The 17,572-nt window shown below is 43.4% G+C and overlaps 1 protein-coding gene across 1 annotated transcript in view; it reads right to left on the bottom strand.

Annotated features, from left to right (window-relative positions):
• Positions 1 to 7,903: 7,903 nt before the first annotated feature.
• The window catches only part of cdhr3 (cadherin related family member 3), a 45,675-nt gene continuing 36,006 nt past the window's right edge, over positions 7,904 to 17,572 (bottom strand). The window contains exons 13-19 of the mRNA XM_033038373.1: positions 15,423 to 15,594; positions 14,305 to 14,552; positions 11,844 to 12,022; positions 11,570 to 11,583; positions 11,435 to 11,469; positions 9,121 to 9,169; positions 7,904 to 8,337 (exon numbers count right to left, since the gene is read on the bottom strand). Of these exons, the coding sequence (XP_032894264.1) occupies positions 8,024 to 8,337; positions 9,121 to 9,169; positions 11,435 to 11,469; positions 11,570 to 11,583; positions 11,844 to 12,022; positions 14,305 to 14,552; positions 15,423 to 15,594 (1,011 nt within the window). The 3' untranslated portion in view covers positions 7,904 to 8,023. The remainder of the gene's footprint in view (positions 8,338 to 9,120; positions 9,170 to 11,434; positions 11,470 to 11,569; positions 11,584 to 11,843; positions 12,023 to 14,304; positions 14,553 to 15,422; positions 15,595 to 17,572) is intronic.

Raw genomic sequence — 17,572 nt, 5'->3', positions numbered from 1 at the left:
TAATTTAGAAGATAGCCTGGCTGGCTAGGGTGATCATCTTTTTCCATTGCCATAAATGTGGAACATCAACTGGGAAGGAGTGGTCTGACCGAGCCCCCATCTATCCATGTCCTCGATAAATAAAATTATTGTAAGACCCACTGCTGTTTAGTTTAGAGACACAGCTCAGAGACAGGCTCTTCAGCCAAACACGTCCCCACCGACCAGCCATCCCCGCACATTAACACTACATACACTAGGGGCAATTTTACATTTCTTCTTCTTAGGCCCACTTCGGTCATGGCTGACCATGGGTGCTATTCCCTTTATGGAGGACGCCTGTGCGTGACTTTGTTTAACGTGGGGAGACTGGTGCACAGACAGATCTGGGTCAGGATCCAGTGGCATGGGGTCCAAGACGACCGGAGACTCTTTTCTGCTACAGCCTTCAACCGCCTTCCCAGCCGTTGTGTCGCTCCACTAAGGTCAGCCATCGTCCTCCGCTGACTCCACTGTTGAGGTCTTGGTTGGATTGCTCTTTGCTAGAGACCTCACCCTCGACCTTACCGCCATGGGTGGCCACACCAGGAGCATAGCTCCAGACGGCATCGCTCTCAGGATCTCGGGTCCACACAAGGAGACAATCCACGGAAAATAATTTTACATTTATGCCAAGCCAATTGACCTCCAAACCTGTACGTCTTTGGAGTGTGGGAGGAAACTGAAGATCACGGAGAAAACCCACGTAGGTCACGGGGAGAACGTACAAACTCCGTACAGACTAACACGTTGTCAGGATAGTATGCAAACCTTCCATCTAACATTAAAACACCAGAAAGGAAATTAAAATCTACTGCTTATAACGTAAGATTACAGTATTAGTAATAATTAAAATGTACTAATGCTTACAATTAAGCGGCTATTGGTCTTTAGGAGAAGCACTCTTGCATCATTTTGTCCATTTTCCTCCACAAATGGACACAAAGTGCCACAAATTAGGGTGGCACAGTGGCCCAGCGGCAATGTTGCTGTCTTACAGCACCAGAGACTGAGTTTCATCCTGACCACGGGTGCTGTCTGTATGGTGTTTGCACGCTCTCCCTGTGACCACATAGGTTTTCTCTGGGTGCTCCTGTTTCCTCCCGCACACCAAAGACTTGTAGGTTAATTAGCTTTGTTAAATTTGTAAATTGTCCCTAGTGTGCAGGATAGTGTATGGGGTGATCGCTGGTGGGCACGGACTTGGTGGGCCGAAGGGCCTGCTTCTGCACTATCTCGAAAGTCTAAATGCTGCCTGACCCGATAAGTCCCTCCAGCAGTTTCTTTGCTCAATATTCCAGCACCTGCAGTCTCCTATGTCTGCACCCTGATTGTCAGCGTTATGACGCTGTCTGTAGGTTTTATCTTGCTTTTCTAGCAATGTTTTGTAAAGCCTATTTGCCTTTCAACAGTATATCATCGACAGCTGTGCAGTCAAGGTCAAAATCTACCTGCACAAACACAATAGCCTTTGTTGTAGAAGTGCTGAGGCATTACTTGGCATTAAAACAGAAACAACAAATGCTGAAAAAACACAGCAGGTCAGGTAACATCTGTGGAAGGGAAAATAGTCACTATCTCTGAAATGAGAATTCTACAAGGTGATAATAATAATAATAATAAATTTTATTTATTGGCGCCTTTCAAGAGTCTCAAGGACACCTTACAAAAATTTAGCAAGTAGAGGAAAAACATGTAAGCGGAATGAAATAAATAGTAGAGACATGACTAGTACACAAATTAAAGACAGAATTCAATTCAAAACACAATATGAGGCAATTCAAGCACAGATGAAAAGGGAGGGGGACGTGGGGCTAAGGACAGGCAGAGGTGAAGAGATGGGTCTTGAGGCGGGACTGGAAGATGGTGAGGGACACGGAATTGCGGATCAGTTGGGGGAGGGAGTTCCAGAGCCTGGGAGCTGCCCTGGAGAAGGCTCTGTCCCCAAAACTGCGGAGGTTGGACTTGTGGATGGAGAGGAGACCGGCTGATGTGGATCTGAGGGACCATGAGGGTTGGTAGGGGGAGAGGAGGCCAGATGGTGGAGGGCTTTGTAGGTGAGGTTTTATCGCTGTTGAGTTTGAGGAAGTTATGTTGCATCCAGGTTTTTATAGCTGACAAACAGGAGTTGATATGGGAGAGGGGGGGGGGGTTGTGGGGGGATTTGGTGCCGAGGTAGATCTGGGTGTCATCGGCGTAACAGTGGAAGTCCAGGTTGAAGTGGCGGAGTATCTGACCAAGGGGGAGGATGTAGATGATGAAGAGGAGGGGGCCGAGTACGGAGCCTTGGGGAACGCCTTGAGTGACTGTGGCTGTAGCAGAGGTGTGGTTATGGAGAGAGATGAAGTGGGATCTGTTGGAAAGGTAGGAACAGAGCCAGCTGAGTGCAGAACCTTCAATGCCAAGGTCCCCAAGTCTGGTAAGCAGGATGTTATGGTTCACTGTATCGAAGGCTGCACTCAGGTCGAGGAGGATGAGGATGTTGAGGGAACCAGTGTCAGCAGAGGTGAGGAGGTCGTTGAGGACTTTGAGGAGAACAGTTTCTGTGCTATGGAGGGACACGGGAAAGCTAGATTGGAGGGGTTCAAATAGGTTATACGCAAGGAGGTGGGAATGAAGTTGCGACGCAACGATACGCTCCAGGGTTTTTGAAAGAAAGGGGAGGTTTGAGATTGGGCGGTAGTTAATGAGAGAGGAGGGATCAAGACCAGGTTTCTTTAAGATAGGTGTGACAGCAGCAGTTTTGAAAGCGGAGGGGACAATTCCTTGGGACAATGAGGAGTTGAAGAGGTTAGTGAGGTAGGGGCAGAGAACGGGGAGGCAGGACTTCAGCAGATGAACAGCGAAGCCTTGTTGAGTTTACTCAAGATGGTTTTGGCAAATCTATATCCCGTAATTATAATCTGGATATCTCCATTAGTTTTCTCAGTCTCCACTTGAAATACAGTACATAATGCTATGAAAATTGTCCTATTTCCTCCACAGGTCTGCAGTCTGTCATTCCCATTCTTTCCTTCTTGTCACCTTCCCCTCAGCTAACAATGAACCATTCTACGTTTCCTTGATCATCGTCTGCTTTGATTTGTCATTTTCACACCTTACCCTTCCATATCACTGGTCTCCCTCTCCCCTGACTCTCAGTCTGAAGAAGGGTCTCGACCCGCAACGTCACCCATTCCATCTATCATGCTGATGCTGCCTGTCCCGCTGAGTTACTCCAGCATTTTGCTTCGATCTTTCCTTCTTCTGATAGCCCAGGCATATGCCTGCCTCAATAATCCATAAATCGTGGTGATGTATGGCTTTGGAACAGGTACAATATTGGCATCCAGTCTGGGGTGGCATTACCAGCAACATGACGGGAGTAATTACAGACTCTTTCTGAAACAAGTAATTCCTCAGCGACACAGAACTGCTGCCTTCCAGTGCCAGAGACCCGGGATCGAACCTGGCGTTGGGTGCTGTTTGTGTGGAGTTTACACGTTCTCCCTGCAACCATATGGATTTTCTCCGTGTGCTCTGCTTTCCACCCACATCCCAAAGATGTGCAGCTTTGTGGGTTAATGTGCCTCTGTAAATTGGGCCTAGTGTGTAGGTAGATGTGAAAGTGGGACAACATAGAACTAGCGTGAATGAGTGATCGATGCTTGGAGTGGGGTACAGGAGGCCCTGTTTCCATGCTGTATCTTTCAATCTCCCGATCACTTCAATTTAGTCTTTTGCGATGGCTGGCGTACAAGGCTAGATACATCTCCAGTCTATAGCTGTATCTTTCGTTACTGGTCACAGTTCAATAACCTTGCACTCAGAGTCTGGATTACTTGCTGCTTTTGGGTAAAACCAATTAAAGTATAGATGAGAACCGATTATACAAAACCAATGCAGTTTAATCATTTGGTATTTTCATTATAAAGTCCATATGATCGGCATTTGTGCACATAGAAATCTATGTTAGTGGGAGCACGTGCGTTGATAAAAGGAATGGTATTGTATCTTTAAGTAATATTTATTTGATAAAAGAAAAAAAAGTGGAGGGATTACTCAATGCGGTGAATTGTTCTGTTCTGGATTCCATTCCTTGTAAAGGTGTAAGAAGCTTGTAAATATCTGTAAGTAATTGGTAAGCATGCAAGAAGGAAAGACTTGGATAGGTACATGGAGAGGAAAGGTTTGGAGAGATATGGGCCGAACGCAGGTAAATGGGACTGGCCTAGATGAGGCATCTTGATCACTATGGACGAGTTGGGCCGAAGGGCCTGTGGACTCAATTACTCTAAAGAGCAGGGTAAAGTAAAGAGCAGAAGAATGCGATTAATTGTTTAAGAAGGAACTGCAGATGCTGGAAAATCGAAGGTACACAAAAATGCTGATGCTGGAGAAACTCAGCGGGTGCAGCAGCATCTATGGAGCGAAGGAGGAGTAGAACTTCTTCAAAGTAGGCATACCACGAGGAGATTTCGCAGTAGAGTAGACAAAGTGTTACTCTGTTAGAGTGCGATTAATTGTTCAGTTGTTAGAAGTCGTCAGCTCAAAGAATGAGATGTTGTTTATAAATCCAAGATGTTATTGAGAAATACTTCACTCTCGTGTACTGCTGATAAGAGCATGTTCATGGAAACATTTTGCTTCGACAGAATTGTGGTTCATACAACTAAAACAGTGGCAAGAATGACAATGCAGATATGCAGCTGAAATTCATATTAATTTTCAGTACAGTCATATCAACAATTTTTTTGTTGGGATCATTACAACTTACAATTATATAATATTAAAACTAAACAAAACACAAAGTGCCGGAGTACCTCAGTGGGCCAAGCAACATTGTGGAGGGAATGGATAAATGAGTTTTTGATCAGTCTGAAGAAGGGTGCTGACCCAAAACTTCGCCTATCCAGTTTCTCTGCAGATGTTACCTGACCCAGTAAGTTCCTCCATCACATCGTGTTTTGCTGATCATTCCAACATCTGTACTTCCTTGTGTCTCCATAATATAAAAATTGTTATGAGTTATCGACCAAAGAGAGCCAGATATTTATTTAAGACTGGCTGAAGGAACAGTCAAGAGCAGTGAGTTGGACCCACGCAGCAGAAAACAAAAAAATCGACCAGAGTTGTTGAAGATTGTGCTAAGTTCAAGGCCTTGAAAATGTAAGCCTAACATCAGGAGAAATTACAAAAGCTGAAGAAGGGTTTCGGCCCGAAACGTTACCTATTTCCTTCGCTCCATAGATGCTGCTGCACCCGCTGAGTTTCTCCAGCATTTTTGTGTACCTTCGATTTTCCAGCATCTGCAGTTCCTTCTTGAACATCAGGAGAAATGATCAATGTTTACGTAATTATTCTGAAGAATTTATCACGGCATTGAAACTTCAAGCTCTCCTGGGTCACATGCTGTGAGATAAGTTTAGTGTGTAAACTAACAGGGGCCGCACCCCATCTAACTGATTGTTCACACAAGATCCCAACATTAGGACAGGCACAAAGATAGTTACAGTCTGAAGAAGGGTCTCGACCCAAAACATGACCTATTCCTTTTCTCCAGAGATGCTGTCTGACTCACTGAGTTACTCCAGCTTTTTGTGTCTACCTTCGGTTACATCTTTGAAATCGGCTGCGGGAAATACCAAAGGTTTTCAGCTGGCACAGGACGTGGGTATAAATGTACAAGCGTGTAGGAAAAACAGCGCAAACCCAAGATACACGAGCAACATGGGAGTGAAATGTGAGTCTGTTAGGAGCAGTGGTCACCATGTTGATTGGAATCAGTCAGCATAAAGCTGCCAGTCTGGGGCAAAATGAATGGCAATAGGATGCACTAAGTTCAGGACACAAGAGCAATAATTATGATCTCTCAGTCTAAAGAGAAACATTAACTCAGATTCATGGCAGCCATGTTTAGTTTAGTTTAGTTTATTGTCATGTGAACCAAAGTACAGTGAAAAGCTTTTTTTGCGAGCTATCCTGTCAAAGGGAAATAATCACAGCAGACACCCACAGAAGGCAGCCCACGTCATAGAGTCATAGAGCATGAAACGGGCCCTTTTGGTCGAACTTGTCCAGTTGGACCATGTTGTCATTCTAGGCTAGTCCCATTTACCTGCATTTGGCCCATATCTCTCTAAGCCCTGCCTGTCCAAATACCTGCCCAAATGTCTGAAAGTCAAAGCTTATCCAACCAAATGTCTGAAAATCAAAGCTCATGACTCAAAATAGACACAAAAAGCTGGAGTAACTCAGCGGGACAGGCAGCATCTCTGGAGAGAAGGAATTGGGTGACGTTTTGGGTCGAGGCCCTTCTTCAGACTGTGAAGAAGGGTCTCGACCCGAAACGTCACCCATTCCCTCTCTTCTTCTGAGTTACTCCAGCACTTTGTGTCTATCTTCAGTTTAAACCAGTATCTGCAGTTCCTTCCTACACATTCCTTATAACCCAAACCCACAAGTCCAGGTAACATCCTTGTTAATCTCCTCTGCACCCTTTCCAATGTAATGACAACTTAGTACTGAAGCAGATGAGCACAGTGTGAAGCACATTCTAAACCGCATGTACGTCACCAGGTGACAGGTTACAAAATGCAGTAATTTCCAAATTAAATTGAAGCTGATGCACAAGATAACAACAAGAAAGAGGTCGACATAAAATGCTGGAGTAACTCAATGGGTCAGGCAGCAGTTCTGGAGAAAAGGAACAGGTGACATTTTGGCTCGGGGCCCTTCTTCAGACAGAGTCAGGGCAGAGGGAAACGAGAGATATAAAAGGTAGAACAAATGAATGTAAGATATGCATAAAGCAACAATGATCAAGGAAAGGTGGAGCCCACAATGGTCCATTGTTGGCTGTGGGAAAGGTAATAACGAGTGATACAAACAGTAAAACTCAGCAGGACAACAGTGAAACTAGTACGATGACTAGGGTTGGGGAGGGACGGAAAGAGGAGAGATGCAGGGGTTACTTGAAGTTAGAGAAATCAATAATCATACCGTTGAGTTGTGAGCTGCCCAAGCAAAATACAATGTGATGTCCCTCCAAATTGATTTTGGCCTCATTCTGACAGTGGAGGAGGCCCAGGGCAGAAAGGTCAGTGTGGGAATGAGAGGGGGAGTTAAAGTGTTTGGCAACCGGGAGACGATAGAAGCCAAGGCGGCTGAGCTCAGGTGATTCCCATTATGTCCTTTCTGGCCTGGGCCTCCTCCATTGTCAGAGTGAGGACAAATACAAATTGGATCAAAGGCGATGTTCTGTGCTGCCTATTTAAATATCTGGCACTCCTGCACCCCTCAGTGGTTTTCCCTAAAATAACAGTTTATATATATATTTTTTGTGTGTGTGTGTTTTTATTATCAGGAAAAATGTAAGAAAAAAAATCCTATAATTGACCACATAATGGTTTATAAATGAGCATTCTTTACTCTATAGGTTAATGTCCACGGTGTTGGACCTATTTAAGCTTGTTTCACGGGCAAAACTGCCGCTTAAAAATTGCTTTGCACACGTTTTGAAGTGAATTTTCTGATGAAGTCCTATCTATTGAAAATTCTGACTGGGCGCTCTCAGTCAATCTGATCACATGCTAGGAAACTGCCCTATTAAAAACAAAACTCACAGCTTCCCCACTTGTAAAATTTGGAAGACAATTGCTCTACTTGCTCAATTCCGAGCCCAAATGAAACAAATACTGAAAATGTTTCCAGCTGATTTTTTGAAAGAATTTCTACTTTCTGTGGTTCCCTCTGAGTTGCCTTTGCATTAGCAATTGCCAGGAGGTAGAGATGTCAATAGAATGTTCTTTATTTGAAGACAGTGGCTCAGCGCCAGAGTTGCTGCCTAACAGCGCCAGAGATCCGGGTTCGAACCTGACTACGGGTGCTGTCTGTACGAAGTAAAATAGTAAATTGTGTGGGATAACGTTAGTGTGTGGGAATCGTTGGTCGGCCCGGACTCGGTGGGCCGAAAGGCCTTTCTCCACTCTGTATCTCTAAACTCAAAACTCTAAACTCATTGAACCTAAATATGAGCCAAAGAATTTTGAGTTTGAGATGGTGCTGGTATTTGTGGTGCAACTTTGACCTGTTTCCCGAGTTTAGGAGGGGGTTTGGCAGAAGGTTGGTCACTCGGCATGTTCGGCAGCGTATTCTTGCCTTCATGCCCCTCCTTCACGTTGCCCTGTGGTGTATAAGTCGTCTCGTTGGTCTTGATGACGTTGGACTTAACAATAAGGGTTTCATCTCCAGCATTCCCGTAATTCTGCATTGGCAGCTTTGTATCCTTCCAACGTCTGGCACCAGAGTTTGTGTTATATTGATACACGTTACCTGTGACTGAAACATTGAGGTGAACATTAAGCAGCAGCAGATTTCTAAGAGGTCGTGAATTCGCTAATTTTGAGGTTGTACTGGCAGCTGTTACAATAATATGATAAGAAGCCTCGGCTTTAAAGAAAATTGCAGTTACAAAAAACAGTCATGTCAATAGAATAGCGGGGAAGGGGCGCAGTGGCGCAGCGGTAGAGTTGTGGCTTTACATCGCCAGAGACCCAGGTTCGATCCTGACTACGGGTGCTGTCTGTACGGAGTTTGTACGTTCTCCCCCGTGACCGCGTGGGTTTTTTTCCGGGTGCTCGGGTTTCCTCCCACACCCCAAAGACGTGGCGGTTGGTAGTGTGTGTGGTAGAACTAGTGTAAGGGTGATCGGTGGTTGGTGTGGACTTGGTGGTCCAAAGGGCCTGTTTCCACGCTGTATCTCAAACTAAACTGAACTATATTAAAACCAAACTAAAAGTTTTAAACCTCGTGATTACAAAGTTATTTTTTCCTGCAGGATTTTCCATTATTTTTCAGCAAAAAAATTCCCGAAGCCGTACAGCTTTGGAGGTCAGGGATAAGTTTAAAATGGGATAATCCAGTCGTTGAATGGAAGAGAGAGGATCACGAGTGGTCATTTGGTCCCTCCAGCCTGCTGAAGATCACGGCTGACTTGAAGATTGTAGCTGATCTGAACTTTGGCCACTTTCCTGCGTGATTCACAAAACACACGGCCCCGCTCAAATACAACGGCCGCTTACCTTTGTAACCATTGAAGAGGCATTAAAGGTGTTTTATTACCTGGATCAACTGCTTCTCCATTAAAGATTGCATTGCGCTTGATCATTTCCTGAAATGCAGAATATTCAGAGTCACAGGGCTCTGGGGCGATGAGGGGTGATCTTATAGAGGTGTATAGATCATGAGAGGAATAGATAGGAGAAATTCACAGTCTTTTACCCAGAGTAGGGGAATCAAGAAACAGAGGACACGGGTTTAAGGTGAGGAAGGGAAAGATTTCATAGAAACCTGAGCGGCAACTTTTTCACACTAAGGAAGGTAGATATATGGATCGAGCTGATGGAGGAGGTAGTCGAGACAGGTACTATATCAACATTTTAAAAATATTTGGATATGTACATGGATAGGATAGATTTAGACATGGGCCTAGCGCAGGCAGGTGGGACTAGTGTTGATGGGGCGGGTTGGTTGGCGCGGGTAAGTTGGGCTGAAGGGCCTGTTACCATGCTGTATAACTCTGTTTCATACTTTGTTTGTTGATCTCTTGTGTCTCAGCTTGTGACTGAGTGATGATACAGATCGTGCAGAAACATGGAGGTCATGAAAATGACCTTTAGATTCAAATTATGGGAAATTATATTTTCCGTAGATACATTTTAGGAAGTATATTCGCAGCAAGGGCTATGGGCAATGTTCAAATGTATAATTCTAATTAATCATTTAATTCATAAATATGCATAGATGTGCTAAACATTTTAAAAGCTCTATTTTAACATGTTTAGGAAGGAACTGCAGATGTTGGTTTATACCAAAGATAGACACAAAATGTTGGAGTAACTCAACGGTTCAGGTGGTATCTCTGGAGAAAAGGAACAGGTGATGTTTCAGGTCGAACCCCTGCTTCAGACTGAGAGTCAGGGGAGAGAGAAACTAGAGGTATGAAAAGGTTTGGAATAAATCATACTTTTCATGTGAAAAGTTTTCAAACTTTTCATACCTCTAGTTTCCCTTTTCCCAGACTCAGTTTGAAGAAGGGCTTTTTGACCCGAAACTTCACTGTGGAGGGCAGACAGCCGGAAGTGATAACATCAGAGATGGTCTGGGAGATAATGGCTTGGTGCCCGTCTGTGGGGTCAAGGTCCAGGGGTAAGTATGGGGTAAGTATGAGGAAGTGTACGAGAGCTGGTGCCTGGACTCAGGTCAGCCCGACTCTACTAGAAGGCTTCCTATTTTTAAGGCAGAGATAGATAGATTCTTGATTAGTACAGATGTCAGTGGTTATGGGGAGAAGGCAGGAGAATGGGGTTAGGAGGGAGGGGTAGGTCAGTCATTGAATGACAGAGTAGACTTGATGGGCCGAATGGCTTAATTCTACTCCTATTCCTTATGACCTTATTTCCATGCTCTTGTGAACTTAAGAGAATCCCCTGTATTATTCAAGTGAGAGCAAGGCTCTCTCTCTCTTCTCATATGTAATATTTATCATTGAATTAAAATAGTAAAAATAAAGTATCTAGTCATTGTAGTTCGTAGACACCTGCCAGTCACAAATTGTCTGCTGTTTTAAAGATAAACACAAATTGTTGGAGTAACTCAGCGGATCAGGTGGCATCTCTGGAGAATTATGGTTTAATGGATAGATGACGTTTCACGTCTAAAGAAGGGTCTTGACCCAAAACAACATATATTCCTTTTTCTCCAGAGATGCTGCCTGTCCCGCTAAGTTACTATCTTCTATTTTGTGTCTACCTTCTATTTGTAACATGATTCCTCCATTGGCAGATACTCTGGCAATGAAGCAACCATGTTTAAAAGTAGGCCTTTCCAAATGTCTATTCTTCAACAAGTTCAAACAATAGTAAAAAGTAAAGTATCTATCATTGTTGTTTGTAGGCCCCTGCCATTCACAAATTGGCTGCTGTTTTAATGATAGATACAAATTGCTGGAGTAACTCAGCGGATCAGGTAGCATCTCTGGTGAAAATGGATAGGTGACGTTTCAGGTCAAGACGTCTGAAGAAGGGTCTCGATCCGAAACGTCACCCATTCCTTCTCTCCAGAGATGCTGCCTGTCCCGCTGAGTTACTCCAGCATTTTGTGTCTCCCCTCTTTAGACTGCCTGACCCATTGAGTTACTCTTGCATTTTGTGTCTTTCTTTGATATATAAACCAGCATCCGCCGTTTCTTTTTATTACATTATACCAGTTTAATCCAGATAGGCTTTGGTTTTAGTCTGGTTTAGTCTGGTTTATTATTGTCATGTGGAATTGTAAAGTAGGCAAGTCCCTCGCAGAAAAATGGCTGTAAAAGAAAATTCAAAGCGGCAATTTTTGACCATCCACTTGCCAAACTCTTCAAATAAAAAATACTTACCACAATCACACTGTGCTGATTCTTCATCTTGGATTCTACATTGAACAAAGGATATGGTCAATCGCGCCATTGTATTGAGAGAAAACTATTAGTTCTATTAAAATTGAAAAAGATTGAAAACGCTTAAGGACCCACCTTGTTCATCCACCCTGGAACAAGAAGGGAAAAGAAGATTAAAATTAACTCCTAAAATTAATTAATGGCATGCTTCTTTTTCCCCATGCATTCAGCCTTCATAAGTGGTGCTATAATTCAGCAACTGTTTAACCAGGTTACTGCCAGAGGAAGTTAAACCCAAAGTTAAATAAATAAATGACATTCACATAATAAGTTTTTTAACTAATAATGAAAGAATGCACTGATAGGTACTTGCGTGATTGGAATGAACAGAATGATAAATGGAACTTACAGAGGCTTTTTCATGATCTTTGATGACTTCGGTAAGGAGCGGACATACTGAACCAAATGGTAGGCCAAATATGTCAGCAGTCCAAGCAGCAAGATACAACCCAAGGTGATGACAAACGGTATGTACCAAGCATCTGCATCGTAGGTGTTTTGAGATAGTCTGATGTAGGTTATATTTGGCTGTGAACAAATGGAACAGAAACTAGAAAATTCAGAGCCAGCAACATTATGGGGGACCTCTACCACCCCAGCAACGGACTGTTCCAGCTGCTACGGTCAGGCAAACGCCTCCGCTGTCATGCTGTGAAAACAGAGAGGATGAGACGGAGTTTCTTCCCACAGGCCATCAGGACTGTAAACTCTTATCTCACCAGGGGCTAATTTACTGTTGTGTTGTGTCTTTTTAAAATTGCTGTTTTTTTCTAATATGTAAATACTGATTCTGTTCTATTCTGTTCTGTTGTTGTTTTTGCACAATCCGCAGGCATTGGCACTTTCATTTCACTGCACATCTTGTATGTGTACGTGACAAATAAACTTGACTTGACTTGACTTAAATGACAGAAATAAATAAGTTATTAAATTTATGAGTTCACACGATAGGAGCAGAATTACGCCATTCGGCCCATCGTCTGCTCCGCCATTCAATCATGGCTGACCTATCTTTCCCTCCTAACCCCATTCTCCTGCCTTCTCCCCATAATCCCTGACACCCATGCTAATCAAGAATCTATCTCTGCCTTTAAAATATCCATTGACTTGGCCTCCACAGCCTTCTGTGGCAATGAATTCCACAGATTCACCACCCTCTGACTAAAGAAATTCCTCCTCATCTCCTTCCTCAAGGAACGTCTTTTAATTCTGAGGCTATGACCCTTGGTCCTAGACTCTCCCACTAGTGGAGACATCCCCTCCACATCCACTCTATCCAGGCCTTTCAAATAACTTGCCAAAGTCTTCTGGATCTTTCAAGTCCAACATGAATGTAGATTAGTTTAGAAACACAGGTTGAAAACAGACCCTTCGGCCCACTGAGTCCACACCGACCTTCAACCACTGTTCACAATAGTTCAATGTTATCACACTTTCTCATCAACTCGCTACACATTAGCGGCGGTTCACAGAGGCCTATTACCCACCAAATTACATATCTTTGGGATATGGGAGGAAACCAGAGCACCCGGAGGAAACCCACAGGCTGAACATGCAAGCACCACACAGACAGCACCCGAGGTCGGGATTGAACCCTTGTCTCCGGCGCTGTGTGGCAGCGGCTCTACCAGCTGCGCCACTGTGCTGCCCAAAATAAATGCTGGTCACCGGATAGCACTAAAGATTCCCAAATAGCATCTTAATAACAGGGAAAGTTATAATTTACTTGTAACATTGACTGCATCAATTTGAAAGAATGAACACGATTATTATGTTGAAGGTTTTAACTTTCAGATGGTTTTAGAGTGTTAGGATCGGTCAGCTATGTATTTTACTTTTTCATTTCCAGTCATAAAATAAAAGATCACACATTGTATGTTAATTTGTAAATACAACATCAAATAGTGAAAGGTCTGGATAGAGTGGATGTGGAGAGGATTTTTCCACTCGTGGGAGAGTCTAGGACCAGAAACCATAGCCTCACAACAAAAGGACGTACCTTTAGAAAGGAGATGAGGAGGAATTGCCTTAGTCAGAGGGTGGTGAATCTGTGGAATTCATTGCCTCAGAATGCTGCGGAGGCCAAGTCAATGGGTGTTTTTAAGGCGGAGGTTGATAGATTCTTGATTAGTACGGGTGTCGGGTCATGGGGAGAAGGCAGGAGATTGGGGTTGAGAGGGAGAGATAGATCAGCCATGATTGAATGGCAGAGTAGAGTTGATGGGCCGAATGGCCTAATTCTGCTCCTATAACTTATAAAATTATGAACAACATTTATAAACTTAGTGGATGTTTTCTTCAACTGGTTGGATTCAAATCTTTGGGGGTAAGTGCTTGAAAATTAACTTTAACCATAATTAAAACAGATGCATGGTGCAAGTAATAAAATATGCTGAATTTTGAAGACTGGCTTATCTTGACCTCAGTTCTTGCTCTTAGTTGAAGCATTTGAATTCAGACGATAGACAAGACCTGGAGTAACTCAGCGGGTCAGGCAGCATCTCCGGAGAAAAGGAATAGGAGGTGACGTTTCAGGTCAAGATCCTTGTTCAGACTGAGCGTCAGGGGAGAGGGAACCGGGGGATATGAAAAGATACGTAGAACAAATGAATGAAAGATATGTAAAAAGAAAGATCAAAGCCGGCAACGATGATCAAGGAAAGGTGGAGCCCACAATGGTCCATTGGTGGCTGTGGGGAAGGTGATGACGAGTAAGGGAGGGGATAAATAGTAGGAACGTGATTCACAACTAAAGCCAACAAAACATGATGCGACTCAAAAGTTAGTTCAGCCCACTCAGATCGACTTACGGTGGTGGTTGTTTCTGGAGTACTGGGTGTCGGTATAATAATTCTGACATTGATCATTACACTTCCCGTCTGCACGACTTTGCGGTCTGCACTTCCAGCAAAAAGGTTGTCATCAGTTATTTGAACGACGAGATTATATTCAGTGACTTTATCAACACCGTGTGTATAATCAAATGGAAGAGCAAGTATTAGCTTGGTGATGTTGGATCCAACGTTCGGAGATAGTCTAAACTGGTTGTTGATGTTACCTGGTACAAAAAAAGTTACCTTGTCATTGCAATTCACAGTCAAATAATAGTTACTGTATGATATTGCTATAGGAGTTTGTGCATCTCAAGGTCATTTAACACATTGTTTTAAATGGTAGCTTTGTAATATGGAAAGTGTAGGAAGAAACTGCAGATGCTGGTTTAAACCAAGGATAGACACAAAATCCTGGAGTAACTCAGCAGGACAGGCAGCATCTCTGGAGAGAACGAACGGGTGACGTTCCTGTAGCTAAACACTTTAGTTCCCCTTCCCATTCCCACCCTGACCTTTCTGTCCTGGGCCTCCTCCATTGTCAGAGTGAGGCTGAATGCAAATTGGAGGAACAGCATCTCATATTTCGCTTGGGAAACTTACAGCCCAGTTGTATGAATATTGATTGCTCTAACTTCAAGTAACCCCTGCATTCCCTCTACCTCCATCCCTCCCTCACCCAGCTTGTGTTCTCACCTACCTACAGCTAACAATGGCCTGTCTCCTTTATCATTGTTACTTTTTAAGATATCTTTCATTCATTTGTTCCATATCTCTCGTTTCCCTTTCCCCTGACTAGTCTGACGAAGGGTCTCGACCCGAAATGCAGATGCTGCTTTAAATCGAAGATAGACACAAAATGCTGGAGTAACTCAGCGGGACAGGCAGTATCTCTGGAGAGAAGGAATGGGTGACGTTCCGTCACCCATTCCTTCTCTCCAGAGATGCTGCCTGTCCCGCTGAGTTACTCCAGCATTTTGTGTCGAACTTCAAAGAAAATAACAAGGATTTATTTAAGCAAGAAACAACATGGTGAAGATGGGTGTCCAAATCATGGCAATGAAACAGGATCAACATCAGGCTGTTTGTTGATGTACCTGAAGTTATGAAGTAACGGAAAGACTGAGGGGGCGAGTCAAGGTCTGTGCAGGATAACTGGAAGCCTTGAACGTTCGTTCCCACGGGCGTGTCGCCAAGAATTGCCAGAGAGTAATATTTTGGCTGACAGTCGGGCGGTTCGTCGTTGGTTGGTAGAATATTCACTGTGACCTAGAACACACCAATCTCTGATTACTGAGACAGCTCGGTGGATTACCCAGTTCAACAATGTAATTCACATTCCTTATACACTGAGCAGGATGTGGTCAGAAGTTTAGATAATTGAAGGAAATTGCCAGGGTTCCAAGGGCTTCTGGGTTTACTGAGGCTCAGAATCCTCTTCACATCTCTCTCTCTCTCTCCCTCTCTCTCTCTCTCTCTCTCTCTCGTCCTTCCACTAATGGAAAGAGGCTCTGCTACTAAACAGGCAGGGTGACAGGCACCAATCAGCTAGGATCTCAAGACCCAGGAAGGGGAAGGAGGGGGAAATGGCCTCCTTCCTGCTTTTCCATGCCGACGCCAACCAAGATGCCCCATCTACACTAGTCCCACCTCCCGTGTTCGGCCCATATCCCTCTAAACCTTACCTATCGATGTACCAGTCCAAATGTCTTTTAAATGTTGTTGTCATATTTACCTCAACTCCGGCAGCTCATTCCATGTACCCTCCAAATTCTCTGTTTAAAAAGTCACCCCTCAGTTTCCTATTAAATCTTTCCCCTCTCACCTTAAACTTGTGTCCGCTGGTTCTTGATAAACCTTGCGACACACTGGTAGCAGTTTGCACAATGGGATAATTTTACCCTCCTGTCATTAAGTTAACTTGAATGTTGGTTGAGAATTTTTTCACAGAGATGTTAACATTTCGGACAGTGGGGCGTCACTTGCCGGCGTGCCTTGGCTTGGACTTTTTAAAATACCTGTACAATTACAGAATATTTGCATCACTGGCATGTCTGGCATTTATTGCTCGTTGCTAAACGCCCTTGAGATGGGGGTGACATGGAGCGTCTTGAACTGCTGCAGTCAACATGGTCATAATGTGTTGTGATTTTTGATACAACAGACCTAGTGCAGCTTGCTAAGTCGTGTAGTAACTCTGAGTGAACCTATTGCATGGGGTTTTTCAGTTAGGTTTTATTAAGTTTATATCTAAACTTAATATAATTAAGTTTATTCAGGCAATTATGCAAAAATGAAGGGACTTGCATTTAATAGTCCTTGAACAATGTCACGATGTTCCAAAGAGCTTTCAAGCTGAAGAAATATATTTTAAACGCATCCGTTATTGTATGGGAATATTTTTCTCCCACAAAAATAAAATTGAGCAAAGCACAGTAGTGAGGGAAAAGTGGCAAATTATATTTATTTTTAAAAAATGCGGAAAGATCAGGGAGAGGTGAAAAATGACTTGCCAATGTCATTCTTCTCAAGATTAATTGGAGTCGAGTTTGTGGGGGATGTTTTAGCTAAGTGCCCTATTTTGGTCCTGCACCATTTCAGCTGTCTGGCCACGAGTCAAGAATGGCTGTTGTAAATATGCCAAGCAAATTCCCCTGTTACATTAAACTTCTTTAATTATTACCTCCACCGAGTCAGTCAGTGTCAACAAGTGAATTATTTAGCCTTTCAATTTTCGAAGCCAACTCAGTCTACTGGGTAGAAACTTAATTTATTTTTGAAACTGAATTATTTTGTTAAGCATGTTTAACATTCGAGCCTTCTGGTTCAATCAAAGTGGTTGAGTACAATATCCATTTGATAATCATTTCAACATTTAGATGGCAGAGGCAATGTTAGCATTCATTTTCGAGTGGATTGGAATGTAAAAGCAGGGATGTAACGCTGAGGCTTTATAAGGCACTGGTTAGACCATACAGTATTTGGAGTATTGTGAAGATACACACAAAAAGCTGGAGTAACTCAGCAGATCAGGCAGCATCACTGGAGAGAAGGAATAAGTGATGTTTCTTCAGGCTCTGGAGTATTGTGAGCAGTTTTGGCCGCCAAATGCGAGAGGGATGTGCTGGCATTGGAGAGAATCTAGAGGATCTAGAGTATGAGAATGATGTCAGGAATAATTGGGACAACATATGACAGTGTTTGATGGCACTGGGCCTATACTCGCTGGAGTTTAGAACTATGAGGG

This window comes from Amblyraja radiata, chromosome 19 (genome assembly GCF_010909765.2).
Source record: "Amblyraja radiata isolate CabotCenter1 chromosome 19, sAmbRad1.1.pri, whole genome shotgun sequence".
NCBI lineage: Eukaryota > Metazoa > Chordata > Chondrichthyes > Rajiformes > Rajidae > Amblyraja > Amblyraja radiata.
The sequence above is the reverse complement of the archived record's forward strand: the minus strand, read 5'-3'. Positions and strand labels throughout refer to the sequence as shown.